The 23,503-nt window shown below is 35.5% G+C and overlaps 2 protein-coding genes across 2 annotated transcripts; one reads left to right on the plus strand and one right to left on the minus strand.

Annotated features, from left to right (window-relative positions):
• Nucleotides 1-5,533: 5,533 nt before the first annotated feature.
• On the plus strand, nucleotides 5,534-7,929 carry LOC121407774. Its single transcript, XM_041598971.1, has 2 exons — nucleotides 5,534-6,714; nucleotides 7,527-7,929. Exons 1-2 carry the CDS (start codon nucleotides 5,762-5,764, stop codon nucleotides 7,735-7,737), a joined length of 1,164 nt encoding a protein of 387 aa, XP_041454905.1. The 5' UTR covers nucleotides 5,534-5,761; the 3' UTR covers nucleotides 7,738-7,929.
• A 3,150-nt stretch (nucleotides 7,930-11,079) lies between these two features.
• LOC121407776 (centromere protein N-like) lies at nucleotides 11,080-23,477 on the minus strand. The gene is made up of 8 exons (XM_041598972.1): nucleotides 23,215-23,477; nucleotides 21,597-21,642; nucleotides 19,199-19,261; nucleotides 17,879-17,955; nucleotides 14,965-15,141; nucleotides 14,068-14,245; nucleotides 13,433-13,563; nucleotides 11,080-12,730 (listed from the first exon to the last, which is right to left on the minus strand). Exons 1-8 carry the CDS (start codon nucleotides 23,407-23,409, stop codon nucleotides 12,497-12,499), a joined length of 1,101 nt encoding a protein of 366 aa, XP_041454906.1. The 5' UTR covers nucleotides 23,410-23,477; the 3' UTR covers nucleotides 11,080-12,496.
• Nucleotides 23,478-23,503: the final 26 nt, after the last annotated feature.

The raw sequence follows: 23,503 nt of genomic DNA on the forward strand, positions 1-23,503 counted from the left end.
TCTTTCAAAGGTCTTCCAATGAACTTCCAAATATCTCCAAGTTCTTGCATAATTCCTGATGAATGTTTTAGTGATTTTCGCGCGAAACGGTGCAGTCTTTCAGCGGACTTTGTAAAAAAAAAGGTCTTTTAATGGTCTTTCAGCGGTGACGAACTTTCAAAGTTCTAATTAGTTTGCCCATGATATTTCGTTACTCTCTCAAGATTTTTTGCGGGAAGATCGTTGAAAGACCAGGAAAAGTCCAGAATTCTGAGTCAAAGAAATATATAGTCTGAATGAAACTGACACTGAAGACCTTCATTCTTAAAAAAGTCTTACTTGTGAACAAATTTACTCCTGACTGTATGGTATATGGTGAAACTGGACGTGGGGGTAATATACCAAGTGTCTATGATTGGATTCTGGTTGAGATTACATTTTCACTCCATCAGAAAGTTGATTTGAAAAAAAGAGAAAAATCCATCAAGCATAACACTGAAAATTTCATCAAAATCGGATGTAAAATAGGAAAGTTATGACATTTCCAAGTTTCACAAAATAGTTAAGCACATCACGGTTGGTATGCAAATGAGAGAAGTGATGATATGCACTCACTCATCATTTCTTTTGTATTCTATTATATGAAATATGAAATGTTCTAATGTTCTCCTCATTGTCCTGTGAAACAAAGTTTTATTTCACCCTGAACATATGGAATTACCATTGTTTAAAATTTTATGGTTCAGTCAAGTTGCTCCTTTATTGTCAAATCTGTCAAAATTGAAATATTGTATAATTCAAACAATAAAAAACATAAGAAATAGTGAGTAAGGGACGTCATCGATTCTCTCATTTGCATGTGACTAAATTGTGCATACAGCTATTTTTGTAAAATAATATATAACTTCCTATTATGTATCCGATTTTGAAGAAATTTTTAGCATTTTGCTTTTTTGATTTTTTTTCTATTAATTCAAATCATCATTTTTCTGAGGTGGGCTAATTAAGCTTGGCCTTTAAGGGAAAATAATCCAAACACTCATTTACAAGTTTGAAATGTCTATTGTATTTACAAGGAAACATATAGGCCTACACTCTCCATCAAAATCACAATGGTTATCATGTCTGGTTAGCAGAGGGGGTAGGTTTGATGCTGAATGGATTTCACACAATGCCAAAGTTAGACTTATAATATACATAATATGTTTACTCACTGGAGGGCAGTCACATGATATTTTGAAGTTTGAAAAGTATTTATAAAGATCATGTGTATAAGAAAGACTGTGTTAGTATAAGTAAATAAGTAAATTCAGATGTCGAACAAAATGAAATACAAGCCTGAAAGATGAATTGCATTGTATTCTGTGTTCACATGCAGACATAAAAATGAATTTCACTACTATTTTGTTTGTCCCCTTTTACACAAAGAGTGACTTCTTTATATAATTTATACCCAGTAATCTAACCTGAACGACCAGTATAGACCAAATGCATTGCACATGGCCAAGCTATTATTCAGCTGATGCTTGCCACTTGAAAACCAAAGATGATAATCACGTGTGTTTTATAATATATATTCATGTATTGTAAATGATTTCGTACTCTCATACCCTAGTCTGCTATGCAGACTCTGAATGGCTCGTGAGGTGGGATCTGCTGCAGATGTGGGTCTACATTATTTTGTAGACTACTCATATACCCCGCGAGAGGGGCTCGATAGAGTCAATAAAATACAACCCACCATCTAAGCCCTGTATAGACAAGGGGTCCGTCTTACAAAGAGTTGTGATTGATCCGATCAATCGTAACTATGGAAAGCCAGCAAAGTCAACATATATAATGCATTTTTGTTTTAAAAAATCTAGATATGAATGTATATCTATGAATTCATTGATTTCTTGGCAATTTGACGTGATCTCCTTTGTTTACAAAGGACATTTTGCAAATTTCCTGTAGAAAAAATTATGACACCGATGGATTTCCATATATAAAGTTACGATTGATTGGAACAATCGTAACTCTTTGTAAGATGGGGCCGAGAAGACTAGTATCAATCAGTCCTTTGGAGTTCTTTTGGGGTTATTTGGGAGTCATTCCACATGATGCAAAGTTCAGTGATCTTGAAGACTGACTGCTGTAAGACCTTGCTAATCAAGGGTCACCCTTCAATCAAAGGTCTCCCTTCTGTGGAATGGGGGGGGGGTAAGTATGGCACTTCCATGGCGCCCTATATGGCTTTCTTGCTACTTTTTGCACATGATGGCGGAGCCTGCAAGCAAAATATATTAATTCTTAAAACCGACAGAAAAGTGTGTAATGATTTTGTGGGTAAATGCATGGGGGGAGGGAGTGATGCCCCTTTTTTCTTACTAAAAAAAACAACAGAAAAATTCCATTTAAACATTTGGGTTTTCCTTGTATTTAAAACTCTTCTCATTAAGGAATCCTGTATGTGCCACTGTTTTTGCAGAAGTATAGAATCTGATTCTGAAATGGAGTTCTGCAAGCCATGCACATGTCTTTACTGCTATAGCACAAAAAACAATGATATTAAAGCGACTCATAACAAAGCGACGTCTATTCACTACTGGTGAGGCCCGGCTGCATGCCCCCGGGGGGGGCCCGATGCATAATGGGTATGTGCCGCGGAGGGGACTCCCATTTTTACACTCAAATTTCCGTTCCAAGGCATAGCATTTTTGCCTTGTTGAGAAAAAGAAAAAAAGAAAGCCGCTCCAAGGCATAGCATTTTCTTCTTATCGAGAAAAAAGAAGAGAGAAATCCGCTCCAAAGCTTCGCATATTTTTCGTTACGCCGCTCCGATCGCATTGAATGAGCTGCAATTTTTGTGAAAAGCGGCCGCAGAGCTCCCCGGTGGAGGACCTGATCTCTCCCACTGATCTCTCCCCTACCTGGATGGGAACAATAACGCTGATTGGCCTATTCCGTGTTGAAGCACCGGAAGTTGGTACCTCCGCACGCCGAGTTCCCCCAAAAAAGCCAAAATCGGAGTAGAGTCTGGTACACGGCAATAGTGTCAATTCTTAATTATACTTACCAAATCAACTCTTATAACAGCACTTTTCAATGTGAATTTATACCTGATACAAAGTTTAAGATGTCGTCCTGTGTCACGTATAATTGCACTTATTGTGACGACCGTGGAAACAGAGAAAATGGGATTACTTTTCACAGATAAGACAAGCTGGTGAACTGCATAGTTGTAGACTTTATGTAGTCCCATGTGCTCAAATACATGTGTGGTAATTCTAAATTACCAGAGCAAGTTTCCAAAACTTTAAAACTCTGGGGGGGGGGGGGGGGGGGTTATCGATTGTTGTGATTTCTCTGGAAGCGTGATGAATTCAAACCATGATTCAAATAAATATTCAGTTTATTAATATTCACAAATGTCACCAAGTTTTATGAGTATCAATCATGTTTGGACAGAAGAATATCACGACTGAGACACGAACCGTGTATAGCATGTATTGTGAAACTTAAGTTAAGACTGAAAATCTGCCGTTTCGGAGGAGTTATTAAACAAAAATATATTTTTGCAAAGCATAGATCCTGACCGAAATAGACTGATTTTGGGGACAAGGACTGGATCTACAAGGTATTCTGAAAATTATTTATCTTTTATTTGTGAAACGACAATAAAATTTACAAGCTATAGCCTACATGTACGGTATAGGACTAGGACTTTAGGGGGCTTGTAACTTGTGGCATGTGAATTTGTGATATTTCTCTGTCAACGATAGATCAAACTATTTTTTCCAAGAACTCTTTTTTTTTTAGTACGTAAAAAAGACATTAAGCTACAGAGACGGATTTACAGACTTCAGAAATTTCACAGAACTTATTTTGAGATGCCGAATGTCTTCAAAGAAAAAATGTCTCGGTGGAGCAAAAAAAGAGGGGGGGGGGGGTTATCAACCAGAAATTTAGGGGGTGACGCAATGAAAATAATCTGACAAGCAAAAAAAGGTTATCAACCCAAAATTTAGGAAAGGATGCAAAACAGAAGAAATAATCTGAGAAGTATCAAAAAGGGTTATCAACCAGAATTTCAGGGCGGACCACAACGATTTTAGGGGGGTCCACCTGAATTTAGGGGGATGCAGGAAAAAAATTGACGAGCAAAAAGAATAAAAAAAAGTTGTTAACATAAATTTTGGGGGGTCTGTCCCTATTTAGGGGACCAGGACCCCCCCCCCCCCCGCTTCCGCTGCCTACAGTGTATATGAACAAACTGGGTAGAGGATAATTGAAGAGGGTCGATCGATGTGACAGAAGGAAAGAGAGAGAGAGAAGGTCAAGTCCACCTCAGAAAAATGTTGATTTGAATCAATAGAGCAAAATCAGACAAGCACAATATGCTGATGATTTCATTAAAATCGGATGTAAAATAAAAAGTTATGACATTTCAAAGTTTCGCTTATTTAAAAAAAAATAGTGATATGAACGAGCCAGTTACATCCAAATGAGAGAGTCAATGATTTTACTCACTATTTCTTTTGTGTTTTATAGTTTGAATTATACAATATTTCAATTTTTACGAATTTGACGTTTTGGACCTCCTTGCCGGAAGCACAAAATGTTAAATAATGGAATACCAACCGAAATGTGCATATAACTGTTTTGTGAAATGAAGCGAAACTTTAAAATGCCATAACTTTCATATTACATCCGATTTTGATGAAATTTTCAGGGTTATGCTTGTTAATTTTTTTCTTTTTATTCAAATCAAGTTTTTGTTGGGTGGACTTGTTCTTTAAAGGGCGAGTCCACCTCATGAAATGATTATTTGAATAGAGAGAAAAACACAATGCTCAAAATTTAGTCAAAATCAGAAATAAAATATGAAAGTTATATTTTCAAAGTTTCACTTAAGCGATGAATTTTTCGGTGCCTCCACTTGTTTGATTTTTTTTTTGGGGGGGGAGGGGGTGGGGTAGACTTAAATCAAAGGGGAGTTCAAGCCCAGTGTTATAAGCCTTCATAACCTAGAAAGTCTCCTCGCCATATCGATCCTAAGATGGTTATTTGGAAAACCTCCAAAATACCCTGGACAAGTCAAGGATTTCATCCATTCTTCCGTAGGTGAGAAAAACACCAACCCCTTCAAAATTATGTTTCCGATTGTATACTGGGAAAGTACCATGGTTTCAAGAAAATTGCGAATTCTGGCACCTTAAATATATGAAGTTTTGTATAAAAAGCAATGAGTGCTTCAGTGTACAGACAGCTAGCGTATCGCTCACAATGCACATGCTAATGAGCGATCGCGATCAGGTTGAACCTCCCCTTTGAATAATTTGAGAGAGGGCATTTAAAATAATAAATTTCAAATTTTCACAGAGAACCAAGAGCTGAAATAAAAATTAATGGCCATTAAAATATTGAGTAAATGCAAATTGAATTCACATAAATTCCCCTTTATTATTTAGGCAGAGCTATTTTGACTCCACTCCTCATCATGCCAAAGTGCGGAAAACTGAGTTATACGTGTGTATCTAGAATAGAATCTATTTGACATCCATACTACAACATGTGATATCGGCAAAACTCTTTAAAACAAACTAAAAAACCCACAATGATAAATTTTTGTTTGCCTTTATATAGGTAAAAGAATGAAGTCTATATTTTCATCAGGAAGCTCTACATATGTTTAGGACAAGGATCAAGATTTCTTTCTCCAATATGCGAATGCAGAGAAAAAAAATCACATGATAAATGAAAGTGCTTGAAATAAAAACCAGCTGCAACCAAACCAGTTATGTCATATTGTGTGAGAAAAAAGCAAAAATTAAATTGCGGACAGCCTTATATCAGTCATAGAAAAGCAAGAAGTAAACAGGATTCAAAGCCGCACCTGAAGGAACAGTGTGGTACATCTCATATGCCAAATCATAATTTTGGAGCCTTGTTCTCCAGATTGCCTTTGGAATGCAAAGTAAGAATATTTTCCTTTTTAAGCGACACTGATAAATGTGAGGCTGCCAAAGTGTGTTCAGAATGGGCTGGGGTAATGAGAACACCACGTCTGTGGCAAGTGGCTGATTTCACCTTTGCTTTGGCTCAAGGAGATCTCCCAAAAGATAAGTGCGAAGCCATCAAATGTATCAAGGACAGGGCCACAAACTACATCTATCACTTTGTGTCAAGAGGAGCCCTGCTGCGTCACTTGTTCTTCCAGCTGGATATCATCGAGGGCGAGGAAATATGGCTCAAGTTCCTGATCTATCTCCTCAAAATGACCAACTCGCATGAACTCAAAGTGGTCCATGCAGAGTGGACATCCTCTCCAGAATTCATGCCATTTCAGGCACCGGAGATTACCTGGAAATCAGACAGGGTCAAATCGTTCTTGTGCCTGCTGATGGCCCTCGGTGACATGTGCCCTTCCATTGAAGAAATCCATACTCCTTTTGATTGGTCTTTTTCTTCAGTCAAAGCGCTCTCAACCTTCAAGCAGCTACACACATTGGAGCTTGATAAGTACTGGGTGTTTTCTGTCCTGAGAGAGGAGAACCTGAATTACTTGCTGGAGAGCTTGCCGTGTCTGAAGAGGTTCAAGCTGAGTGTGAGTGTGCCGTTAATCGGAATGATGTCATTTCCACAGTACATCATGAGGTCAGAATCACTGGAGGTGCTGGACATCTCTAACAGTACTTGTTTCTTTCTCAGGAGTATACATCTACCAGCTTTAACATCGATATCCACCTCAAGGTACTTAGGTCATTGAAAAAGTCATTCAGATTTTAAATATAATGAGCAAGACATGCATATTTTCTTTGGGGGGAGGGGTAGATGTACTTTTCATGAGCAAATGCAAGAATGAATAAAAGAACGGAAAAGAATCCAACAGGACAGGTCTTTAATGACCATATGGAATCTGTAATTTTTGTAAGAATGTTTCATAATTCAAAGTAATTTTGAAGAATAACTAGTCTTCCTAAGAGAATTTTGTAATTTAGTTTTGATGGGCCATACCCTAAAAATAAATGGGACAAAAGAGCATATTTCTTGTAGTCATTTATTTTATGTTAATCACAGTCAGGGATATTGTTTTTATAAAAATGCTTTGTTGAATAAATATTGCCTGCCCCCATAAGGTCAAAAAGATATTGAACTGTTTTTTTAAAGAACATGTTGCCATTTTCAGTAGACTGTTTTTTTTTCTTTAATTGCAACAATGAAACACATTTTTAGGGCAAATTAAAAATTGGAGATGGAAGCATTCCAAATAGTTGTGTTGCTAATCAATGCACATATTTATTCAAAAGGTTTTCTCCTTCATAGATTAAAATCAGCATCACCATTCACCAGAATCACCATGATTACTCATCATCATGACCATTTTCATCGTCATGATTATCAACATCATCATGTAACCGTCATTGTCACCACCATCATCATACTGCAATGATGATATTAATTTTAGCAGCTAGTAGCTTCATCATCTATATAGTCATCATTATTATTTAACACTCTCCTCACTTAAACTTATTTTCTTTGTGCTTTCTATAATTTGCTGACAGGAATCGTTGGACTGGTCCATTGTTGTCTAGAGAAGCCTTGAGAGTGCATTGCCTCTACAACATTCTAAAGACTGGTGCACCAAGGCTTAGTGTTTTTAACCAATGCATCGTGGAAGATGACTGGAGGTCAAGGGTAACACAAGAGTTTGAAGATGCTTTGAAATCAAGTTGCTACTGTTCAAGCCATAAACGAGGAAGCTTTCTATTTTAGACCAATACTCTTTGAACTACATATTTTTTTTATGCAATTATTTTTTTTTTTCAGAGAATGTAGGGAAAATCACAAACAAGAAACAAAATTTGGAATAGCTGTAAAATGGACACCTGGGGCCCATTGCATAAGACTTCTTACCTGAGAAAACTCAGGTTGTTTTTACCGGAGTTTTTGCCCTTTGTTAAAAAGTCAATGGCAGAAATCAGACTAACCTTAGTTTTCAGTTTTTACCAGAGTTTTCTCGGGTAAAAAGTTTTATGCAACAGGACCCTGAAGTATAAGGATTTATTTGTGGTGTCAGGAATTTGTTTGATATTAGTAAATGCCATTAAGATTAATTTTATGAGAGTGATCTCTGCACCAAAATCAAAAAGAGTTTTGTCTACTTTTGGAAGTAATTTGAAATTCATAGGCATTTTTTTCTGTGTAATTTAACGGTAGCAATATATTCTTACATGGGATTTTATCTTATTTGAAAATATACCCATTATTTATGCATCCAAACATATGTAGAATTTGGGGGACCAGTCACCATTTCATGGAATGTGTCGGCACAGAGTGAATTGTCAGCTCTGATAATTTCGCTGAAATTCTGGGTTTAGATTGGTTGAAAATCATTGATCTTGGACTGTTTTGCAGCAACTGTTGGGGAATGATGCTGGAAACTTCATGAAATTGTGTGGGATAATGAAGGCTTGCTGGGGGAGTTTGATCTTGTGAATACAATGGCATTCTGAGTATTGTTTAACATGAAACAAACAACTAATTTCATTGACAAATTTGCTATGATCCAATCAAATGCAAAAGCTAGATTTTGAAATAACAATAGTCAGTGAAAATCACTATTTGTTTTGTGAAATTCTCCCTAGTTGTATGAAATTCTCTTCTCCGACAAACACATTCTGTGCAGATGCAGTTTCTCTCCATTACAACGAATGACCCACATTTATTTTGTTTCCCTGAAATTCTCACCAGTTATAATTACCACACACTTGTTATATCCCACTGTGGTTTCTTGACCCCTCAGAATTGTAAATTCCATGGGTATGGTTCAGTGATGCACTCTTTTTCAGTGGGGAGGGGGCAATGACACAATATATCATCTTACCCCTGATCAAGAAGTTCACTGCTAGTAGGACATTGGTAATACCCTGTAAATTTAATCTGTAAAAAAAAACAATTATCGGGTGGCTGGTGGGCTGTGCATCATTAGACTACATGTAGCATTTGAAATTGATACACCAATATTTTAAACCGTATAATCAGTTGCAACATACCTGTACATTAAACTCCTTTTTTACTATTTTTTTTAATTCACATATATTTTTATATAATAACTGTTAACAACTGTCCTGACCTCTACTAAACATTTCAAAAGTGCAATTGACTGAAGATGTGCGTGTTTATCCTTGCTTTTTATTTATTGGTACTTGTGCAAGTTATGTTTTCAGAGCTTGAGACAGTGAGTAGAGGTTGATATGCCAGGGATAAAGAAATTGAATTGAAGCAGAGGTTGATATGCCAGGGATAAAGAAATTGAATTGAAGCAAGAGAAATAGAAGATTTTAGTGTGATTGAGGAAATGGGAGACATGAAAGATAAGTTCAAACTACGGAATGAAGACCAAGAAATAGAAGATTTTAGTGTGATTGAGGAAATGGGAGACATGAAAGATAAGTTCAAACTACGGAATGAAGACCAAGTAGCAAGCTCAATGGAAAAATCATAAGAGATCAGAAATATTATGCAATTCGAAAAAGTGTGCTAGAGAAAGAAGAGGGGGAGAGGAAAAGAGAAAAACACAAAGATAAAAAGACAGGATAAGAAAGAAAGATTCCAGTGGGGAAGAGAAGGAAATGTAAAGAAACACAGTTGTGAAAGTTGAATAAGGAAGACAAGGACTGGAAGACATAAATTCAAAGATGAAAGATAAATTGGAGAAGATATGGGGGAAAAAGTGTGAAAAGAAAGAGAAACATGCTAGGAAAAAAGACAAAAGTTTGACCAAAGAAGATGACCAATGTGTGATGACGGAATGATCAAATAATATTGTGTTCCATGTTGGAAGTATTGCTAAATATGGAGACTACCATCGACTTCCCAAGACTCTTCTTTGATAATATTTACATCCATGAAACTGTCTGAAATTTTGTCAAGACACAAAGCTATTTCAAAATTCCCGGAAAATTCAAGTATGAAAAGTTATTAACTATGAACTGTCATACAATTGGCAGCTAGGATAAGTTTACATAAATCTGTAGAATATGTGATTTAAACTGACATCTGCATTTTGTGGCTTGAGAATTAGATATAATCAATGAATAGAGCATACAGGGCTTCTTGTGAAAGACCATCCACTGCCATGGTCTTGGATGCTCCATTAACTGGCCTCATCACCCAACTACACCCCTTTCACTGGCCTTGGACATTTTTTGGCATTATTTTTTTCCCTTTCATGCTGTAATATAAACATATGCCCAATACAGAAAAGTAGCCTTATCTAAAAATTTAACAATTGACCATAATAAACAAAGAGAGGAATAAACTTTTGTAAGAGTCACTGATTTTATTTAAATTACAAAGTCTAGCATAAAAACAATAATAGTATTTACAAGTATAAGCATTTCAGATAAGTATGTACACTACATATACAATAAGTCATAACTCCCCCCCCCAAAAAAAAAAAAAAACTGTTTTTTTCCCATCAGCTTCAGCTGAAATCAAGTCTTTGAAGATTAAACAAGCATCTGAATGCAAAGTTTATCAGTTGTCAAATTTTAATTAGGGTTTAAAGGATGCAACCCCACTTTGGTAAATCACAAAGAAAATTTTTAATGTATGAAAATTTGCACAAAAACATGTGTAAAGGTATTAAAGGTCAAGTCCCAGAAAAATGTTGATTTGAATAAATAGACGAAAATCAAACTAGCAAAATGCTGATGATTTCCATCAAATTCAGATGTAAACTAAGAGAGTTATGACATTTTAAAGTTTTGCTTATTTTTCACAAAACAGTGATATGCACAACTCAATTGAGACAGGCGATGTCACAATTTCTTTTGTTTTTTATTGTTTGAAGTATACAATATTTCATTTTTATAGATTTGACAATAAGGACCAACTTGACTGAATCATATAGTATTAAACAATGCTCATTCCATGGAGGACTTAATCGTTGTCTCACTTGGCAATGAGGAGAAAAATAGAATATTCCCTATTTCATATAATAAAATACAAAAGAAATAGTTAGTGGATGACATCATCAGTCTCCTCATTTGCAAACCCACCAAGATGTGCATATAGCTGTTTTGTGAAATTAAGCAAAACTTTAAAATGTCATAACTTTCTTATATTACATCCGATTTTGATGAAATTGTCAGTGTTATGCTTGTTGGATTTTTCTCTTTTATTCACATCAACTTTTTGTTGGGGTGGACATATCCTTTAAGTCATGTATGACTTACAAACAGCTGAATAAAACGACCAGGGGTTTTCTAAACAGCTGTTCGTCAATAATCCACAATCCATAACAACTGTGGAAAATGAAACTGGGCAAAAAAAATGCAGGAAATCATAATGAAATAGTTTTCATGTTGCTCTTGCTCAGCAAACTAATGTCTGACTAAAAGTGTAATGAACAAGTAAATATTTTAATCTTGTTTCATATTATTGACATCCATTTCAGCAGCACCCCTACTGCCCCCAATCCCTTTCTGGTATGTAAATGGCATCTGTATTTACTAGTGTCTGTATTTTCTATCATGATTGCAACCCATTTCTTATTATCAAAGTACCATTTAAAGGATTGTCTTGGACCGTATTTGAGCAAAATCTATGACATGAAGTCTGCCAAGAGCCCAAGACATTTATTCCCTTTGCCAAGACGGTGATCTACATTTCCACTCTCGACCCAGGTGTGATATAAATATCACAATGCATATTTATTGCGTCATCTTTATAGTGTAACTGGTCGATGACATAATGGTGGGACTCATGTCCATTCCAAGAGGAATTAATGAAGAGAACTCTTTTAAGAAAAGAAAACAAATCTCCTATCTAAGTGCTATTCAAGTCCATATAAATCAAATTAAATAGTGCACCTTCATTGTATAAGAGGTACAAAACTAAAGCATGAATATCATTGTTGTACAAAGCTAAAATTCAATTTAAATTCATAGAAGACTAAAGAGAGCTCTAATCTGATGGACCATGGTGTGCTTTGAAAGTAAATTAAAATCAATTCAAAGGTTTGTTTTTATTAGAGATGTGATCAGAATAATTTGTAATTGTACAAAGTTCAGTCACAATGAAAAATAAAATTATGGCTGTGGGTAAGTGGCAGCTTGCTAGAACCATGGACCCTAGTAGGGTCCATGGTAGAACCGAGAATAAAGAGCAAAGATACAATGCTATCTCTGTGTAATTAGGTTATCCAGACCTAGGGACCAGCCAAATTATAATCTTGAATCACATTTCATCAAGGTTAACAAGCACCTGAAGAATGTGAAGAAAGAGGATCAGATCTAATAGGGATTTTCTTTATATCAGAAACATAGTTACATCAGATCTCTTTCACCATGTATATCCAAAATATATCTAAATGTTTGGCACAGGTCTAAAACAAACCTGGTTGAAGATTGTTGTCTGTCTCACAGTCTTCTATTGAAGTGTCATCAATGCATACAGTGACTTCCCTGAAATCCAAAGGAAACTCTACATGACAATCGATGATGCCTCATCTACAGAAAATAAATTTTCATGAGCCTTTGCGGTCTCTGGAAGACTTGTCGTAGATGCGGAAGTGGTTCTTGCCTGTGGATAGAACCTGTTCAAAGAGGTACGGTAAGGCAGAAGAACTGATCCCCGATGGATGGAGCTGTCTAAGGCCTTCCAGGACATCGGGACCTTCAAACTTGACAGTGCAGCGGAATGGCTCCTGACGGGTTGCCATCCTTGGAGCAGCGCGTGTACCCCTGAACTTGTTCTCCATCTGGGGTAAGAAAGAAAAGAATGCACAATGATGTCACTTCGGAAAAAATACAAGTTAGATTTTCACATGTGAATTATACAATTATACCGTTTTAGGAAGTACAGATGTGAAGGAGTTGAGGATCAATGGTCTGAGCCATTTCATTAATCTAGAAAAGCCACTTTACACAAAACTCTCTACCAGTTTGATCTCAGTTTTTTTTTTTTTGGGGGGGGGGAGACTTCAGCTACATCTCGTTTACTCTTTCTGTCAACAGCATCAATATCAAGAGATGTCTCGCTAAGAAGCTTTTCAGGAGACAGGTTCAGGAAGACTGGTGGATAAGGTATGACTGTCTTATTGATGGCTTCTAGAAACAAGCCCCTTGAGGGTGACAGTCATTACAGGTAATGTAGATTATGACACCCCAACGTTTCACAAAAGTTTTTAGACAGAAAACCCATTTCCATAATTGCATTAAGTTGGGCATACAAGTCTCAGTGTGATCATATTGTATTATTGCGATCTGATACAAGTCTTCATACAGACATCTAGCTATATTGCTAGGATACTTTCAGACCCTTGAGCAAAGACATTTTTTTTTTAATTGTGAGTGAATGTGTCTGTAACAAGGTCTCTATTTAATTCAATCTTATTGTACACCTATAGACTTATTTGTCACTAGATTGCACAGCTTCGCATGACAGTGCAAAAAATAACTACCTCGTAGCAAATCCTTTCCAATTTAGGCTGCTTGTTTGGTCCAAACGAACTGTCCAGGTCTTTTGTTTGGTTTTCCTCATCTTCCACATTCTCAGAGATGAGGGATTTGTCTTCCAAATCAAGAGAATCTCCTGTAAGTAGAAAGAAAAATCTTCCTTGGTTATAAAGCTGTGAATTATTATGGAAATGACAGATTGGGACACTATTATGGAGCGTTGTGGCCCATGGCATAATTTCATTTGGCAAGAAATTTATCCACATTGTGTTGCACTCAACCCAGGTGAGGTAAATGGGTACCTGGCAGAAATTTATTCCTTGAAAAGCGTGTGCGCTGTAATCATAGTAATTACGGCTGCCAAGCTACAGCTGGGGTAATAATATCCAAGTCCTTTGGAAGCGCATAGAGACATTATTCATAATTGTGATTTGCGCTATACAAGAACTGTTTATTATTATTATTACAAAGGAAACTAACAATGGATATTTTCTCTTTAATTTGAGTATACTATGTAAGTTTTTTTTTCAACATTGTATGTAACATCCCAGGTCCAATAAGTCACCAGACAAGATTCACATCATATCAGATGCCATGTGCACGTTCACATATTTGAAACTAACATGGTGTACAGCCATACCTCTTCTCTTCCTTGTCTGTGTCTTGACCAAAGGATTGGTGTCGACTTGGTTGTGTCTAAACTTTGAGAACCAGCCCTGGGAGGCAGAGTTCAGGGTAAGGTCCGCCAGGGAATCTAGATGATATCCAGTGAGCTTAGTTTCTTTACAACTGGTACAGTCAAGCGATAAGATTAAAGCCTGTAAGAATTGAAAGAAAATAAATGTACATATTATGTTAAGTCTTTGAACATGTCTGAAGTAGCTAGGATCAGGAGGCCTTCTGTAAAAATGTTAAAATTTACTGATCGGAACAGGACTACCTGTCAACATAGAGAGTACAATCAAAATGATCTAATTCAAATTTAGATACATTTTTGCACTTTGCATTTTCTGCCTGGAGTTCTTTTATCTAAACAACTTCGCATAACAAGTGGAGCGCCTCTGGCAGTCTCGCCTGCATTGCGTGATTCAATGTAGCTGCACAGCTGACTTTGACAATGACTATAGAATAATTATTCACAAAAAACACCATTCATAAATATTTAACTTTTCTGACATAGCTGCCAGTATTGTAGTTTCATCATCCATAAAATGGTACACTCTCTCTCTACTTTGCAATTAATAATAAATCAAAAAGAAAGGACAAATATTCTAAAAGAAATACCTTGTTAAGTAAAGACAAGTGATTTCCTTCTCGGGCACAGTTTTATGAACATTTGTCATCTCTGAAAATAATTTGAGTTGCCAATTCAACAACAATTTCAGTGAAATCATTAATTTCCCTGATAGGCACTGGTAATATAGTGATTATCAGTCAATGATAATGCATTAATGACAACAGCCTTCATGAAACGAGGCCTTTGTTTATGACACTATCTTACAAAAGCCAATGATCTTTGAGCTGTATTTACATGTACCTGCATAACAAACTGCACAAGAGCTTTTTTCACGACAGACAAGATGAGGTGACGAGAATGTGGATGGTAGACTACATAGATGGCATTAGAGCTGAAAGCGTTTGCACTATCTTTCCCGCTATCGTAGACTCCGATGCGAAGCCAAATAGCCTCTCCTCGTTTGTCCATACATAAATCCTAGTGTGAAATATAATACAAACATATATGGTGTTCCCAATAAATAATACTAAAACTCTGTTAAATCACAATGAAGTCTTTTAACGCTCCAAAACAGAATGAGAAAGAAAGAAAGAAAGAAAGAAAAAACATATTAAATTGGAACATATACAGATCTGAGACTGGTAAGTACCTACAATGAATGCATCATGAATCAGAAAACATAGGGTTTATCTTTGGTAAAGGTAAGACTTCTTATATAACATAGGTTTGAATAAATGAAGAAAAGGACATTCTTTGGTATCATCAGTAAGTTTGTTCCATAGTTAAGGGACTGCATGTTGAAGTGGTCTTTTCCCTTACACATCATTTAAGAGGGACAAACAACTTTCTGGAACTTAAAAGATGCTTCATAATCGGATGATATTCATTGAGAAACCAATTTAATACTGTCAAGATTTTACCAATAGTCCAAAGGAATCTGGAGTTTTCTGTAATATACCTTACTAGTTTACATTATCTTTTGTAAAACTCCCATTATAAAAAAAAAATCTTTGTCTATTTGCATGCATGACAAAATATGTATAAGAATCCTGGAAATCTACATGTATGTGTAGTATGGCACTTTCCAACATAGTCAGGCAGCATATGTCATCTACTTCTACAAATTGGCTAATGGCTAAGTCTGATTTTTTCACTTTTATGTGATTGGTGACATCACAAGGAACAACTTCCAACTTGGTGACAAATTTGTAATGGTCATCTTGACCATGTTAGGGGTCAAAATTGGGTCAATAAGCGGCCAATTTTTTAAATTGCCCCAATCGTGTCGTGTCATACATCAAATTGTTTGTCTTGTTATACTGAACAAGAAAGTGTACACAACCATATACTCTTGACCTTTTGTTAAAAAGTTATGACCGGAAATGTCAAAAGGTCAACAAACTTTTGTTAAATGGCAAATTACACTGAAGATGTTAAGAAAGCTACTTTTTTCTCCTTTATTTCCCTTTTTTTATGTGTGAGTACTTTTTTAATTTCGATTTTGATAAGTTCATCTTCAGAAGTCCTTAGCCAGAAGATATAAATGGTTATTAAGCCAAGGTCAGGGAAAGGTCAACAAACTTTCATGGGAAGCCAAATTACACTAAAAGGGTTAGAATCTCAGAAGTTAGTTCATTATTTTGAAAAGTCTCTAAGAAGATATTATCCATTAGATAAAAAGGGTTAAAATGTGCTCACTTAGGAACAAAATAGATAAATAGAGATATAGATGTCGAATACATTCATTCTGGTATCATAGTATTGCAGGAATACCTTGAAACGACTTGACAAACCCTAATGCCCTTATAATCGTGTCATCTTCATGATGTTATAAGTGCAACCAGCTCTTTCATAGTTTCTTAATTAGGAATTCAATTCAAGTCCAATTCATTTTCAGTTTACTAGTCTTTGATATGTAAAGAAACATTTCATCCATTTGCTTTGTACAGAATATTTTAATCAACAGAAATTATTGTAATGTATTGGGTATATGTGTAATACTTTGTTAACTTTTCAAGTCTTGCACAAATTTTGAGACCAATTTTGCGTCACCCGGGTACTCGGTTCCGAAATAACGCAACATTACGTAAGTGTATGTCAGACCAAAAATTGCTCAAAAACGTGAATTTGTGTACAAAGCCAACGCAATTGTTTTCAACCAAAAATCATATATGTATGACTATTTTTAGTTTTGCTTGTCTAAATGTATTTTATGCATTTTATGATCTCAGAAGAGTCCCCAACAAATTTCATTGAAAAAACAATGAAAAACAAAGAAATACATAAGAAATTGCAAAAAACAATATAATACATAAGAAAATGATTTTATATCGCAATTTTGTTCATGTACTCTAGCTGATAACATGAAAAACAGTTTCTATACCAAAAATTAGAACATTTGGAGCTTTATAGGGAGTTAGCGGGAAAAGTATGATCTCGCATACTAATTGTAATTGCTCATAAATTAGCATAATCACTTAGTAGCAATTCACATGAAATAAATTACTATACAATTTTGTAGATTATGTCCCAGACAATCCGCATGCCAATTTTCGGCGCGATCACGCGGTCGACGGCCGAGATCTCAAGCGGGGGGCCTGGGAGGCCCCCCCCCGGCCATATGAAATCCCAAAATACCCTGGCCTATATAGGGTTAACAGAGTAAATACATCAATAGATCTGTGCTCTCAGCTCCTAAGAAAGACAATATAACAAGACAAACAATTTTGAGTATGACACAACACAATCAGGGTAATTTTAAAAAATGACCCCTATTGACCCCTAACATGGTCAAGATGACCATTACAAATTTGCCACCAAGTTGGAAGTTGTTCCTTGTGAAGTCACCAATCACATAAAAGTGAAAAATCAGACTAAGCCAATTTTTCGAAGTAGTTGCTAAATCATGACATATGCTGCCTGACTTATATCACTCAAACACAAAATTACAGATTTTACCTCACAGGAAACTATCAACATTTTTTTTTTTTTGGGGGGGGGTCATTTTTAAGGTAAAAAGAGAAATAGAAAAAGAAAAAAAATATGCAAAGTAAATAGAGAAAGGAATAGAAAAGAACATGATTTTATAAAAGAAAATGAATATTATTTTCCTTTCTAACAATATAAAAGTCAGATGATCTGCAATCTGTTTTCTACATTTCTGGTTTTAACTCTGATGTGGAGCTCATTTTTTCAGAAACAGCACCATACTTACATGTTTAAAGTAGACAGAAAGGTGTTTTGTCAATTTGTCAAAGTATCCTTGAGGGTCAAAAGCCTTTTTGTTATGATCTGAAAAAAAAAATGAATTGGTTGAAAGTCAACAAAGACACTATTAACTTTACAAACTAAGAAACGTGATGAATCTGATATCAGTTGAAGGTTCTGTATGTACATGAAACACATAATACATATGCAATATTAATTTTTATCAACAGTAGGCCTATATGTCAATTGCCAATTACAAACATATTTTACATTCTCACATTTGCAAAACATGATACCCCCGCCCTAATTATTGAGGACATCATAGTCTTTATCGACAAGAGTCGATCGGGTAACAATGATCAATTTGGTTTTTTTTTCAGAAATGGGCCCTCAACTTAAAATGCAACTCTTTCTACACCCCCCCCCCCCCCCCCCGTCGTATTGCTGAAAGAGTTCCAGTCAAACATAACTCTAAGAATCAAACGCAACTTGATTTCAAACAAATCAGATGTGCATACTTTGTAGTTGCACTTCTTATTTTAAGTTGTGTTTAATATTAAGACAGTGTCTTCTTTAATTCATTCAAACATAAACTCAAACTTATCCTGCTTAATTCATATAATTCTTCGCAACGGAACTAACACTTCATTATTTGATTATAATCCTTACATTTTTAACTTTTATTGTTTTATCTTTTTTCATCTGATATTGTCCAGTTATATCATCTTTTGTTGTTTCACCAGATCGAGCTAGTTCATGGTCAGCCCTTTCCTATTCTTAGTTTTCCTCCTTTAAAAAAAATAGTTATTTTGTCTTGTACTGTAAGTCTCTTGTTTCGTTTTGTCTTCTGTGTCTTGTCATTCCCTCTCTCTGTTTTTTTCTTCTGTCTTGCGCAACATATCCTTTACAACGAAGACCTCTTTGTGTGAAAAGCCTTGCATTATTTCAGTAATTATGTTTGCATCAATATGATTTCTTTTGTTCTCTTTTTCTTTCCTGTAATACAGGCATGTACGCATATAAGAATAAGTCAACTATAATTTCTTCATTTCCAAGGGGGATCCACACTTTACAAGCTTTGCTTTTTAGTGGATCCCCCTCATTTCCATTTATGCTCTATATTATACTGATTTTTTTCTGTTTTACGAAGTAAGAATGCCCTATAAAATTGTACTTGATTTGTATTGCTTTATATTACTTTGTATTATGTTTTGAATGGAAATGAAAAATAAAAGAATTGAAAAAACAGAGTTCTGTTTTTGCTCCTATGGCCCACTGTAAAAGAAACCACTGTTGTCAATGGACAGATATTATTCAATGTAGCTACCTTCACCGAGTCCCTTGAGTTCATAAACAGACCATTTTTTCTTTTCAGGATGCCGCATGTAACCTGGAATTGAAAAAGAAAAACTCATTGCACTTAATAAATTTTGCTTTTTAACAGTTGGAAATGGAACAGAAGCATACAAAGTATTTAAAGAAAGGCATAATATTCAGTAAGATCACTTATTTTTACCTCATACGCTAACATAAATATCCCCTGTCTTTCCAGTGGATGTCAAATATTAAGCAGTAGCACTTTACTCTTACTTAAAAAAAAAATAAAGTTGCTCATTTTGATGACACTGAATGTCAATTGCAGTACAGGATATTTGAAACCCTTGTAAACCCATGTATATTTGTGTATACAGCTTGAAGAAATATGGCACCTTGCATGTGATGTCAAAATCTCTGTTTAGTTTCATTGAAGCTTCATTGATATATTTATACCAATATACTGGTTAATGTTTATAACACTCTACATGTACTCTACATGGCCTGTTGATTTCCCTATACAATGTAAATCATAATTCTCACTGACTTTGAAAGGGACCAACTGATCAAGCTTATTTTATATGCTGATTCTTGAATTTAAGAAAATTATAAATTATTTAAGGGCAAGTCCATCCCAACAAAAAGATGATTTGAATAAAAAGAGAACTAGCACATCAATGATGTGGAGCTCATCTGGCATCTCGCAACAAAATTTAACACAATTTTAATTTCAGCCCAGTTGACACTGTAGTGAATGATATTGGTGACATAAATTGAGGATATAGAATTGAAATTGATGAAGAAATGACATAGAAGCATTTTTTTGTGATCTATAAATAAATTTCATATACATGTAAATTAGGCATAAATAACTTTCTGGTCAAATTTTCTTAACTCTTTGTAGAACCTTGGTGAACCTCATGTAGCTCTCAGATGGAACAAAAATGATCAAAATCAATCAACAGATAAATAAGTAATTTTTGTGAGTTTTGAAAATATATTATGAATAAATTAGCACATGAATTTCAAAATTCTGTGTTGAAATTTTGTATCACCACCTCAACTATCATATGAAGAAAATAAAATTGAAATTGATCAACATATGAAGAAAAAAAAATTTCTACTGAAAATTTCAAAATTCTGTGTAGCAGTTTGGTGAACCTCATGAAGTTGTTCCAGATGGAAGAAAAAAACTCAAAATTGGTCAACAATTAAAGAAGAAAAAGCATTTTATGTGAATTTTTAAAAATATGAATAAATTAATTTTTTATAAAAATATTGTTCTACAATGTAGTCAAAATTTCAAAATTCTGTGTAAAAGTTTGGTGAACCTCATGAAGTTATACCAGATGGAAGAAAAAAATCTAAATCGGTCAACAAATAAAAAAGAAGCATTTTATGTGAATTTTTAAGAATATGCATAAATTAATTTCGCATAAATTAGCATAAAAATTGTTCTGGTCAAAAATTCAAAATTCTGTGTAGAAATTTGGCGAACCTCATGAAGCTCTACCACATGGAAGCAAAAAATTAAAAATCAGTCAACAAAGAAGAAGCATTTTTTTGTGAATTTTGAAAAATGCAGATAAATTAGCATTTTAAATGAATTTCAAAATTCTGTGTAGAAGTTTTGAATCCCCCACCTAGTGATATCATATAAAGCAAACAGAATTAAAATCGGACTTGAAATGGCGAAGAAGTGGCATTTTGAAATTGTGGACAGACGACGGACGTCACGGCATAAGTTCATTTGGCCCTTCGGGCCGGATGAGCTAAAAATCCAAAAAGCATAACAGTGAAAATTTCATCAAAATCGGGTGTAAAATACACAAGCTACATGTACATGTACGACATTTAAAAGTTTTGCTTAATTTTACAAAACAGTTATGCACATCTTGGTCAGTGTGCAAATAAGGGGACTGATAACTTCAACCATTCACTATTTCTTTTGTATTTATTATATGAAATATTCTAACTTTCTCTTCATTGCCATGTGAAACAATGTTTTATTACTCCCTGAACATGTGGTATTATCATTGCTTTAGCATTTTATGGTGCAAAAAAGTTGGTACCTATTGTCAAATCTGTAAAAAATGAAAAATTGTATAATTCGAACAATAAAAAAACAAAAGAAATAGTGAGTGAGGGACATAATCGACTCTCTAGTTTGCATGTCACAAAGTTGTGCATATAACTGTTTTGTGACAAATAAGTAAAACCTAAAAATGTTACAACTCCCTAATTATTTTACCTCCGATTTGGATGAAATTTTCAGCAAATTTGTTAGGTTTTCCTCTATTCATTCAAATCAATATTTTCTTGGGTGGACTTGACCTTTAAAGAAATCAGAAAATAGGGCTATAAGAAAATGTCAACCTTGTCTTAGAGTAGATCTATGTTTTCATACTTACATAAGAGATCAAGCTCAGTAATCTGCTTTTTGCTGATCTTTTGTTTCTGAAAGAGACAAGAGGTTAAATCTTCAAATACTGTATCGACTTGAATTCTTCAACTTCAGCTGGTCAAAGTCTGACTTCCTTTGAGACTAGTACTTATGCATACAAGCACATGCAAACACAATTCCCAGCTTTTTATAAAGGGGGGGGGGTTTTTGGGTGGTATGCGAGGGAGCATAGCGACCGAGTCCAAGCGAGCGGATCGAGCGAGGGGGGAGGGTGTGGGAGGGGGGTGTCCCCCCTCCCACAGTAGGGAAAATTTTTGAAAATCTGTGTGTGAAAATGGCGTCTTCTTGCATCTAAAACAATAATAATAATAAATGAAATAAATACATAGAAATAGAATAAAATAAAATTACAAGTTTAAAAAAAAAGATAAGATTTTAAAAAATGGTCCCCGGATTTTTTTTTGGGGGGGTTGCAACCCCCCCAACCCTCCCTCTAGATCCGCTTCTGATGGATAAAGTACCAGTTGCCGCGAAGGAAGTCAGACTCGACTCTAAAGCTGAAATTGAAGAAGTTCTGGCATAATTTTTATAGCAGTTGAAACAAGAATAACAAGGAAAGGAGAGAGGATGGTGAGAATGAAACCAAAACGATTAAGAGAAATAATTGAGCCAATTCTGATCAACATGCCATTTTGAGGATGGCTTAAAGCCCTAAGTGTAGGCCAGGCATAACAAGCTTGCAAACGTAGTCCCCACATTGAATTTTAAGTGCAGAATTGTTCCAGTTGGTTGTTCTTAACAGCGGAATGTGCAGGTGACTGTATCCACTCCAAAGTGAATTCGATTACAACCACACCCACACAGCTGTACTATAAGTCTACAATATCATTCATAGTCTTTGAGTCATTTTGACAACATGGCCATGACTGATGACAGCAGCCCCTCTATTAGTATGATGGGGTGTCCAAACTTCACGAACTTTTCAAAAATAAGGCTTAAATTTGTTCACGCAAATCGCGCGATTTGCCTGCTGTCGCCAAGCGGAAGACAAAGAAATTAGAAATCAACATGGCGATGTAAACACGGCCGTAAGCTCTTCCCATCTTATCATAACATTTCTCTCTTTTTTTAATGATTCCTTCTTTAAAAGTGTAATCGATATTGCAGAAATGTAAGAAATGAAGTTGAACCCCATGTACATGATAGGGCTAGATCTTAATAGAGGGAAAGTAGAAATCTCAGGGGCGAAGGTTTCAGGTTTTGTGGCCGTGCATGACTATGCCTTAGCGTCCCAGGCTTCATGGGGGTAAGCCTACATAGAGTAGATGACTATTACTCCCCAGAAGCTTCCAGGCTAGCTCGAGGTAGGTTAGGAATAGGACTAGGAGTACTATTTTAATCAATGTAGATTAACTTTGTTCTAATTTTTGAAATCCTGATCCTGCACCCATTTGGCATGTTTGGCATTTCATTCACAGCGAGATTTCTCACACATGTCAGAGATGCAATCACAGTCTCACTCACTCAGATTCATATAATTATTGTGACTGTGACTTTTTGTGAGTCTGTGAATGAGACAGTCAGACTGATTAGCTCAGCTCAGGCCGGTTCAACTAGCAACTCACCAAGCACTCCTGTACGATCTTTTCAGTGATGGATTTACGGGGGACCATCGGCCTGGTGGAGTTTGCCAGCTGGGTAACCTCTTGAACGCGTTCCTCGCCGAAAACCCCCCATTTCTGAACAACTTCTCCAAGCTCCTCGCGTTTCAATACACCTAAAACTTTTCTGAGTATGCCTTTGATATCCGATGAAACCATTGTTGCAACATACTCGATGAATAATAGTAATGTGAAGAATTTTAGGCTTTATTCTTGTAAGATGGTTGCGATTCCAACCGGCAGCTAATATACG

The sequence above is a fragment of the Lytechinus variegatus genome, chromosome 2 (assembly GCF_018143015.1).
Source record: "Lytechinus variegatus isolate NC3 chromosome 2, Lvar_3.0, whole genome shotgun sequence".
NCBI classification, from domain to species: domain Eukaryota; kingdom Metazoa; phylum Echinodermata; class Echinoidea; order Temnopleuroida; family Toxopneustidae; genus Lytechinus; species Lytechinus variegatus.

Coding starts and splice junctions, on each gene's coding strand:
- LOC121407774 (XM_041598971.1), top strand. CDS start 5,762: ATGTCATATTGTGTGAGAAAAAAGCAAAAATTAAATTGCGGACAGCCT. Junction 6,715..7,526: donor ACATCGATATCCACCTCAAG/GTACTTAGGTCA, acceptor ATTTGCTGACAG/GAATCGTTGGACTGGTCCAT.
- LOC121407776 (XM_041598972.1), bottom strand. CDS start 23,409: ATGGTTTCATCGGATATCAAAGGCATACTCAGAAAAGTTTTAGGTGTA. Junction 17,956..19,198: donor ACTCAAGGGACTCGGTGAAG/GTAGCTACATTG, acceptor TTTTTTTTTCAG/ATCATAACAAAAAGGCTTTT. Junction 12,731..13,432: donor TGGAAAGGATTTGCTACGAG/GTAGTTATTTTT, acceptor TTCTTACCCCAG/ATGGAGAACAAGTTCAGGGG.